Source organism: Zootermopsis nevadensis, unplaced genomic scaffold (genome assembly GCF_977971745.1).
Source record: "Zootermopsis nevadensis isolate Lab colony 2312 unplaced genomic scaffold, Znev_1.0 Znev_ptg000010l, whole genome shotgun sequence".
Taxonomy (NCBI): Eukaryota; Metazoa; Arthropoda; class Insecta; order Blattodea; family Termopsidae; genus Zootermopsis; species Zootermopsis nevadensis.
Genome location: NW_028259142.1, coordinates 18420087 through 18430571, shown reverse-complemented (window position 1 = coordinate 18430571; position 10485 = coordinate 18420087). Strand labels below are relative to the sequence as shown.

Below are 10485 nucleotides of genomic sequence, written 5' to 3'. Positions count from 1 at the left end.
AATAAGTTAATGCATGAAGCTGACACACCTTCTTGCACAAATAACACCCATTCACATATGTAGTATTACCTTCATTCACCCTTTAAATCTTCATTTGCTCAGGCATAGAAATAACTCAACTTCCATTTTTTTATGTTTTTATTCATTTCTCACTGCATGATATTTAATAACACTTCTGACAGTATACATTACATACAATTATTTTGAATGATGAACTGGGATGTGAAACAAACCTGCAGCAGATTGTTAAAGGTATTATCACAAATACACAAACATGACAAAAGGTAAGAGATTACAGATTTATATAATTTACATATTGCATGCCCCACTTAATGGTACCTGCACCTTGACGTGGTGGTGGGGCTTGAGTATCTCAGTGATCCCAAGAGCTATGCTGGCGGTAGCATAGCTACTGGTAGGGCCTCCCTAGCCAGATTGGTCGAGGGGGAGAGGTGAGACTAAGACAGGTACCCTGGTCCTCCAGGTTGGGGGTTGGTCGCAAGGCTAACAACCTTGCACTGTAAAAAGGAAGATGTTTTGAAACCTCAATCAAAGCCTCAGACAGACGGACCCAACAGAGGACCGAATGGAAGAGGAGAATTGAGGAGGCCATGGACCGAATACGGACCAGAGAGCCATAGAAGAAGAAGAAGACATATTGCATGTACTTAAAAAAACTGCTAAATTTTGTAACATTATCAACATATGAAGTAATTTCCTATTCACCAGTAAACTTCAAAAGCATATGAAATCAGTACAACCACAGTGATTACATAATGTTGTAGAAATGCTAGTAAACATTTCAAATATCAAAAATTAAAGCCTAGTCACAGGTGATATGACAAGTTTCATTTGACTGTCATAACAAAAGTGCATAAAGAAAAACTATACTGTGTATATACAAATGAAGTAGGTATGGCCACTCTTTAAATGAAACACCTGTATTTTCCTTGGTGTTTAACACTACAATTGCAGCCTTCAATAATTAAATACTTCAACTAATCAAATATGAAGCCATAATTCATTTTAAACAATTTCTGTTGCTATCCTACTTAACCTGAATGTAATTTTACGCTCCTCTCTCAAACAAGAAATGAAATTCAGAAAGTACAACCACCTTAAATACTACATGGTGTCACAACCCAGCAGACTACAATCAACAGAAATAAACTATCAAAACTCAATCCAGTCAGAAGTGTCTTATGTATATCACATTCCTCAATTTACAATTTTCTTCAAATAGTACTGCAATATTTATTTGCGGTAAAATACAAAGGGGACACCATATCATGATCCTCCCATATATCAAAATATTTGGTAAATGTAGCTCTGTAAAACTTGGCAATTGAAAACATCATCTCAGCTATAATTTGGCTGGTTATTTAGATCCTGAGGAGTACAAGTACCTCTAGAACAGAAAGAACTTAACTAATTTTAATCATTGCATTCACTGATGTGGTATATACAAAATTACAGTTAATATTTCAAAGCCATTTTATACTAAATTTAATTAAATTTTGAATATGTCAATCACAAAATATTAATTGCCAGCTCAGCTACCCTGCTTGTTCACTTTGTCATCACAATTATAGTAGCTTGTGCTAGGACACAATACTGTTCAAATGTGTTTGTGAGTTCACATAGAACTACAAAGACCTTCCAGCAGCCACCATCTTATCACCAGGTTAGTAATAGCTGTTCCTACATAAGTGGACTCCATGAAGTCCATACCCGTACAAATCCACTTCCTGATTAAAGTCCTCCTTGTGCATCTATGCAAGAAACTGACGTTAATATGATACATTAACATCACAATCAACTAAAAACATCTTTAACATTATTGATTCCAGTAGTGCAACCAGAGAACTTGAATAATGTGTTAACTCTTTTAGGTCCTCTGTTGAAGTGTGTGACAGTCAAGAAAATTACAGGACAGCTCAATGTCAGATTCAGTCCAACAATCTTTTTACATTATAATACATAAGGAAGAAGCAGAAAGAGAAAATGACAAAAACAGAGGGAAATTTCTGTCCCAGTGGTTTGTTATGTATTGAAAGAAACAATTAGTCACACTGTTTTAAACTTCTAACAAAATAAGGTAAATTTGATTTAGTCAAAAACAGTATGTAAAAACAATATGGATCTCATAAGTCAATCTAAAGGTTCTAGATATGGAGATGTAATTAATTTGCTTGAGGTTAACTGATAGGATGATAATGAATCAGAAAAGATATGAAAGAAAGTGGCTACGGCCTAATTTAACACAACATTCCTAAATTTTTCTAAGGGGACTGGATATGCTGAATTGAGATTTGAACCTGAAACTTCCTGAATATGAAGCAGGCATGCCAACAGTCAGTCCTGATGTCTGATAACAGACACTTAATATACTGCTATAACATTTAAAAAATTATAAAAAATGAATGGATATTTGGTGCAATTTGAAATTAACTAATGCAGCAGGTGTCCTCATCCTTCAGTACACCAGTGTGTTTTGTGCAGCCCGTGATTCTGGTAATTGTGAGTCACCCTTCATGATAAAAAGATCGTTACCTGACACAGAAAACACATCCTGCAAAACACAAATGCAACGATAGTGAGTCTAGACAGCAGTAATATCAGTAAAAGTGAAAATATTTCAATTAATAGCAAAGAAAATACAATGTCAGGTAAGAGAAAATGCCTTCTCTATTAGATAACAGGTTTCATGAAAAGATCAGTCAAATCAGTTTAAAAAGTTAAATGTTATCACTATCCTTGAATAAAATATTACAGACTTGTAATTTAGTTCAGTATGGTTCTTTTTCTTTCTGTAAGATACAGACAAACACATCACTTTCTTTGTTGAAGGAAACTACTGAACAGTTTTGATGCCAAGGTTTTCAGGTCCTCTAAAGTATCTTCAGTATCCTTTTCTTTACTTTTCTCTGCCTTTCCTTCAAAATCTTTCCTTTTGGTCCTCTCTGCATCATGTTTATCTTTCATGGCTGCCACATTTTTCTGAGTTTCCAAATTGTTTTCATTTCTAGTTTCTCTATCGTCTTTGCAATCTTTAACATTCTTCTCTTTCTGCTCTTTACCTTCATTGCTTTTTATCTTACTTTTCTTTTCCTTGTGTTTCTTCTTTGTTTTATGTTTACTCTTAATTTCAGGACTCATTGCTTCCTGCAGAGAATTTGTGGAATTTTCATTCACCATTTTTGCTTTAACAGGGGATACCTTTGGCATCCATGCTGGTATTTCTGAATCTCCTGCGGGAGACTTCAGACTCTGTAACACACGACTATGTTCTGGAAGTATCACACTGGTATTAATGAGTTCTCCTTCACTGCCTGAGCCATGACCTTTATCACTTGTTGGTGTTTTTAAGATGTGTGTAACACCACTCAAAACCTGTACAGTCTTGTTTTTTGTTTCAGGTGAATTTACTGCACTCTGTTGCTTTAAATCTTTCCTTTCTGATGCCTTGCTTGAAGAAGGTGATAATGTATAAAGAGAGACATCACTGGCTATTCTTTTTGACATGCTCTTACTTGGTGTTTTTCCTGGACTGGCCACTTCTTTTGGAAATGAAAGACTGAAGTTAGATCCAGTTATTTCTTCTGGGTTAACCACATTCTCTGCTGGATTAGAACTGCCACTCTGTAGAGAAGTGGCAACTTCATTTTCAGTAGGGTCTTTCTCAGGTGTTAGTAATACGCCATTTTCATAAATCGTTACTGCCTTCCTTACCTTTTTCCCAGAATCAGACTTTCTTGGCAATGCAGTAACAGGCGATGATGACTTAGGAAACTCATTCAAGCTCTCAATACTTCTGCTCCTCACAATTTCATGCCCAACAGACCTGTCAGCTTCTTGGTATGAATGAGATAATGACAGTACAGGTAGAGACCTCTGCAGAGGCATGGCATCACCTTTACCTCTGTTCATTTTCTTACGTTTTCGATCTTGAGCATTGGCCATGCCTGCTCCTGTGATAGAGAAGGAACTTCTGAAACTTGTATTTGAAGTGGTATTACCTATAGATTTTTTGTTTTCTGTGTCTACAGCATCCTCCATGGAACTCTGGCATGCATCTGAATGACTGTCTCTTTCAACCCCTTCACTGTGATCAAACTTAGACATGTACTCTGCTAACATAGCTGCTGGATCAAAAGAGACTGAAGCCTTGTTCTTACATTTTTTTGTTTTATGTTTTTTTTTATTTCTGTGTGAGCTAACATTCACATTATCAGGTTCTTTTTCTACCTCATGCAAAACTGCTGAAACATGACTGCCATGTTCATCACTTTTAGTCCCATCATGGCTATCACTATGACCATTACTGTAACCCAATACATTTTTCAAAAGAGTAGTTGCATTAATAGATTCCACACCTTTGTTTTCAGATACTTTAATTTTATTTTGTATTTCATTACTATCCAGTCCATCTGTTACACCAGAATGTGTCTTAGAACTGTCCTTCAGTGTGGATTTTTCATTATTGGCATTCTTATCCAATTTTAAATGATCCTGTTTCGTACCGTTACTGTAATCAACACCACAAGGAGGTTTACTGAAAGTTTTGGGTTCATCTGAGATTCCTGAATGTTTTTTATTTCCTTTTTCCTTCTTATGTTTCTTGGATGACTTGACGTTTAACATACTCTTTACCCTGTTTAACAAGTCCACAACACTTGGAACTGACATATCCTGTTTTTCATCTCCATTTCCAGGAAGGGAGCCCAAACTTTGTTCTCCTACAGATTTCTCAACGCCTACTAATGATTCTTCTTTGGAAACAGACTTCAGCCTTTTGGTTTGGTCATCCAGTAATTCCTTATTGTGTGAATCACAAGCCTTCCTTTGTTTCTTTTTTTCCTTATCATTTTGATGTCTGTTATCAGAGCTACTTTCCAGATCATTTCCTAACAAATATTTCTGTGATGCATCAGATTCCTTAGCCTTATTTTGATCAAGTGATTCACTAGTACATGAATCATGTTTCTTCACTTTTTTCTTCTTTGCTTTTGGGTGAAAGTCATTAACATTAAAGTTGGTTTTCTGACGATTAGTTCCAGGAAATGCATCAATGCCTGATGTACAAACAGAACCACTGCTGGAAGTATGCAAATTATCCTGTGTTGAAAATGATGGCAAAGTAAAACTCTCTTCCAGTTGTTTGGCAACAGCCTCATACGCTACATCTGTCATTAGGCCTGGAATCTCTCCAACAATATTTTCTTCCTGTTTCTTTTTCTTTTTCTTCTTTGCATGATCAGGAAAATGCACCACTTCATCTCCATTACCTTCATATGCATGTTCAAGAACTTCAGTCAGTTCAGTTGCAGTTTCCTTGCCATCATTTGTAACTGAATGCAACTTATGTTTTTTCTTCTTTTTCTTCTTGTATGCCTCTGAGTCAATATCTCCCTCTGGTTCTTTCAGGTAAGTCTCTTTCAGATCTTCCAGAATAGTGCCATACTCTATATCTTCAGAAGACAAATGAGTGAAGTGCAATTCCTCACTTTCTGAAGTCTCATGATAAACTGATTTATAACCTTCAAGTTTCTTTTTCTTCTTTTTTTCTGTAGCTGCTTCTCCTTCATCCTCCAAGTGCCTTTTCCTTTTCTTTTGCTGTGTTTCCACTACTGGCTCTATCTTCCCCTGTTCCAAATTTTCAGCCAACAGTTCACATTCTTCATGTTCTGATAAGTCACTCTCCTTGTGCTTATTCTTTTTCTTCTTTGCATGATCAGGAAAATGCACCACTTCATCTCCATTACCTTCATATGTATGTTCAAGAACTTCAGTCAGTTCAGTTGCAGTTTCCTTGCCATCACTTGTAACTGAATGTAACTTATGTTTTTTCTTCTTTTTCTTCTTGTATGCCTCTGAGTCAATATCTCCCTCTGGTTCTTTCAGGTAAGTCTCTTTCAGATCTTCCAGAATAGTGCCATACTCAACATCTTCAGAAGACAAATGAGTGAAGTGCAATTCCTCACTTTCTGGAGTCTCATGATAAACTGATTTATAACCTTCAAGTTTCTTTTTCTTCTTTTTTTCTGTAGCTGCTTCTCCTTCATCCTCCAAGTGCCTTTTCCTTTTCTTTTGCTGTGTTTCCACTACTGGCTCTATCTTCCCCTGTTCCAAATTTTCAGCCATCAGTTCACATTCATCATGTTCTGATAAGTCACTCTCCTTGTGCTTATTCTTTTTATTTTTCTTCTTCTTCCTTTTTGGTTCGGATATTCTGTCCACCTCATCTTCCTCCAGTGATGTTACATTTGCAGGCCTGTAAGAAATAGTAAGGAATCATAAGCAACAGCACTCCTTTGTCAACAAGAAGGAGAGGTTATGTACCTGAAAGACAACCATGTTGCCTGTTCCTAAAATAAACAATACAGTAACAGCATTATACAAAATACTTTCCTAATATTGTACCATACCAAAGGTGCTACAATGTAAAGCTGATCACTTCCCTCTGTCTACTGCACAGATAAACTCTGTGGAGCTTTACCTTCACTTACCAATATACTTTCAGAGTGTGATGTTTAGAAACAGGGACAATTTTATATTTACCATTTATGTTTTGGAAAGTGAATAACAATCCTTTATTGTAATCCTGTTAATCAGCTTTCTTCAACCACTTCCTTAGAGTCACTTTGCAGCACTACGATAAAACTACACAGACCACTAGAACAAGTGATCAGCAAAGTCTAAACATGATTTCCATTTGGCTTCCACTGCTATGAGAAAGAAGGTAACTAAATGTGTAACATAAGCTGAGTTATAACAAACCCATTTCTATGTGGACATCATTGTCTAGTGGTAGTAAAGTTTCACACATTAACTAGACTGAAATGAATGGTCAGCAATACACTCTGGCTACTTTACCCTGAATATGCACCCAGTACCTATTGGACAAGACAATAAGTGAACCCCAGAGGTGGTCTGAACATGGCAGCAAAGACCTACCCATCCCATGAATCACATTTCAGTTGTCCATCCCCTAGCTAGTCACTTTAGCAACCAAACTATATGGCTCATTTTATTATATGTGTATGTTGCATAAATGAATACCTTGAATCTATTAATTTCCCTCGAATGTATGGAAGGCTTCCTGTGAAATCACACATCTCCACTCTGAAAGTCACCTGGTCTCCAATTCTCACTGAAGTACCAAGCCACTCATCTGTCTCCTCAGTGGATTGTGGAATAGACACATGAAAGCACTTGTGTACCAAGCAACCGATGTGGTCCACACTTTTCTTGTTTACAATACCTAAACACAAATTAAATATTTTCAATATGTCCACTGATATAATTTGATAGCTGCAAGGTATCTGATCATTCAGAAGAAACAAGTTAGTTCAATAGGTGTGAAATCACTGGAAGAAAATTCAGAAGTGTTTCAATATTGGACAATAGATATTTTATTCTTAAATATAAATTTTGTGGTTTAAAAGTTATACTTAAAAATCCATAGACAACTTCCTTCAGAGAGGAAGTAAAGCCAGCGAACCCATGTCATAGATTTACGGCATGTAAAGAACTTTACAAGCATGAACAAGCTGTTTCGTAAGCAAAATTCAGCAGATATTTTTCACCCACACCTCTTCTGATTCGCTACTGGATGGCTCTAGTATACAAATAAGGAATGAGTAGAAATTGTTTGGAGGCAGCAGGCTTGACACCTGTTACTCCAAGGAACTAAAAAGACTAATAAGACAAGTTGCATTGAGAAACTATCCAGAATCTACCAAGGCCCAATCCTTAATAGGAGTTGATGAAAAATTTATACTTAAAGCTTCTAATGAATTACATACAAGTATAATGAGAAGAAAAGTCAAATAGTATGCCAAGGAATTACTTTTTAATAATGAGCAAGAAGGGCAATGGATACATCATACGTTCTTTGCATTAAGTGTGTAAAATGAATACATGACAAGGTATATCTGTCTATCCCCATCATGTTTCAGCTACAAATCTACTGAATACACTTGATCAAATTTGATACTGAGTACCTACACCAAAATTTGTCAGATAAATTTGAATTTGATTCATGTTGATCCAATATAACTCATCAGACAACTTCTGTGTAAAAAGGGTTGTAATATGGTGTATATTCATAAAAATAATACATAACTTTATAGAACAGATTCGTATCTGTAATAAATTAATATCAACAGCTATGAGGTATACACATTTGCAAAGAATGTTTTTCAAATATAATTATAATTCCCAAGTAACTAAACTGTGACAGATCCTAAAGTACTTAACAGTTATTCTACTACAGTCATCAAAATGATAGTTCCTAGGACACATAGTCTATACATTTATTCATTGGGCAGTGAGTCATTAATGTTTCCAGCACAGGAGCAAATTATACAATTTAAACTACAAAATTTGCTATGAAATTAAAGCTACTGAAAATTTACTTACCAAATAATGTACACCCTATTTCTGGTGTAAAAATATAAAACTCAGCTTCAATATCAAGATGCATGTAACAATCATCATTTATTATTGTTGCTCTGTCTGTGATTATTTTCACATTTTTGTAACCCAAGATAAATCCATTGAAGCTGCAATGTATTACAAACGATTAATTTAAAAACTGTGAATACATTTTTAACAATGAAAACTACAAAAAACCATTGATATACTAATTATGCCATCTTCATACACATTTCTCATAAGCATTGTAGACAAGTACCATGATTTATATCCAAAAATCCATAATTATGTACATTTACATAAAATTATTACATGAATAAATTTAAATTTCCCTACTTTTGTACTTGCATTATGTGGAAGGACAAACAATAGCATACTAGGACCACTCATCTGTCCTATGAGGCCCAAACAGACAAAATTTACAATAAGATTTGGCACAACTAACAGCACTGCGATTAGAGGTATACTAAGTAGTAATTAAGACAGTCTCAAGTGTGTGACAAGAGATAATGCATAGCAATGGTAAATCCTGGTCTAGAATTCAGGTCATATCTTGACAGACTGTCCTCACATAAATCCTTGCCACCCTCAAATTAAACAGAAAGGGTGAACATGGCCCAAGATCTAATGCATGCTTTTGTTTTATTCAAAATCCACAACTCATTTAAAATATTAGTCATGGCATTACTTCACAGCCCACCTTTATGGATCTCAGTACTAGACAGAGGTAAGTGGTTAACATCAATATCCACCTGCTTTACACTCAGCAAAATACATACTACTGGATAGGAGGTTGTGTGAAGCCTGGAAGTGATGCCAAGGAGTAAAAGGAGAAAAATAAGTTAAAATGTGAGAAGAAACAATGGCTTTACTTTACTAGAACATGTTAAACCCTTTGGTAAGCAAAATCAACATACTTAACTGTCATCATATTGCATAGAGAAAAGGGAGAAGAGAACATGAAATGAATATATACTGCGGCTTCAAGTATCAAATTAGATAAATACGTTTGTTGGATAATGCTACGATTTTTTCCGGATACCTTCATAATAACCTTTAATAATTAATGAGACAAACACATGGAAATGATTAAACTACTCGTTTCAGTCATGTGAATGTTTCGGGGCAGATGACCAAGTTCGGAATTATAATAGACATCGAACATCGCACTCAACACTTCCCCGTAAACCTCCCAGCTTAAACAATGAACAATGCCGAGCACATGGTTATTCCGAAACAGTGTCTTTTTCCTTCCTGACATCTGTTGCAGCAAAAAGTAAAGAACACCAAGAACAGTTTGTATAACCTAACCTAAACAACAACTCAACAAAAACCACACAAATAGTAAATGATATTCCATATCAGAAAACTCTTTCTTATCGACTTACTCGACATCAAACTTGTTTTGATACGAGTTAAATATCCCATTAACAGCAGACTTTAAATCTCGAAGACAATTTGGAAGCATTGCAATGTGACGGATTCTCCTCTCAACATGGACACAAGATGCAGACACAGTCACCAATCGCTGCAATTCCTTTACACTGAAGAGTACAACAGATCGAGATTTCATTCTCATATTACACAATCGATCCGTTTCTGGTGACAATTATATTAGAATTAGGTAATATTTAAAATGTTATGCACGAACGAACAAACGCAGATTACGATTCATAACACACGAAATTTTGCTTACAACCATAACTCTCACATTCACACATCTACTAGCGCTACTGGTGTTCATTCACAACAAGAATTAATTAACTGATCAGTGTCGCCAATGTATCACGTACCAAAAATTTTCTCTGGAAGATATCTAATTTAAATGTTAACGAAAGAAAACAGGAAAACTACTAAATACTAAGGCGGAAAGAGTACAATATTCGTTTCTATTTTCTTCGTCGAAGACACAAGGAACAAGAGATATAGATGCCATGGTTAATAGAGCGTAGACAGAATCAAATCTCAAACACATGGTGACACTTTCGCCAGTGCAGGAATGCCACATTATAAGCATTCCACTTCGTGTTCCTTGCTGCATCTTTG

The 10485-nt window shown here is 35.7% G+C and overlaps 1 protein-coding gene across 1 annotated transcript; it reads right to left on the bottom strand.

The window, feature by feature from the left end:
* Positions 1 to 120: 120 nt before the first annotated feature.
* LOC110836324 (RNA polymerase I subunit F) lies at positions 121 to 10176 on the bottom strand. Its single transcript, XM_022077417.2, has 4 exons — positions 9828 to 10176; positions 8425 to 8567; positions 7063 to 7264; positions 121 to 6274 (listed from the first exon to the last, which is right to left on the bottom strand). Exons 1-4 carry the CDS (start codon positions 10016 to 10018, stop codon positions 2833 to 2835), a joined length of 3978 nt encoding a protein of 1325 aa, XP_021933109.2. The 5' UTR covers positions 10019 to 10176; the 3' UTR covers positions 121 to 2832.
* Positions 10177 to 10485: the final 309 nt, after the last annotated feature.

What these genes read in the sequence shown, in the direction of transcription:
- LOC110836324 (XM_022077417.2), bottom strand. Translation starts at nt 10,018, where the DNA reads ATGAGAATGAAATCTCGATCTGTTGTACTCTTCAGTGTAAAGGAATTG. An exon ending in CAAAACAAGTTTGATGTCGA is followed by an intron (nt 8,568 to 9,827) that starts GTAAGTCGATAA and finishes AATACATTGCAG; the next exon opens with CTTCAATGGATTTATCTTGG. An exon ending in AATAGGGTGTACATTATTTG is followed by an intron (nt 7,265 to 8,424) that starts GTAAGTAAATTT and finishes ATTTGTGTTTAG; the next exon opens with GTATTGTAAACAAGAAAAGT.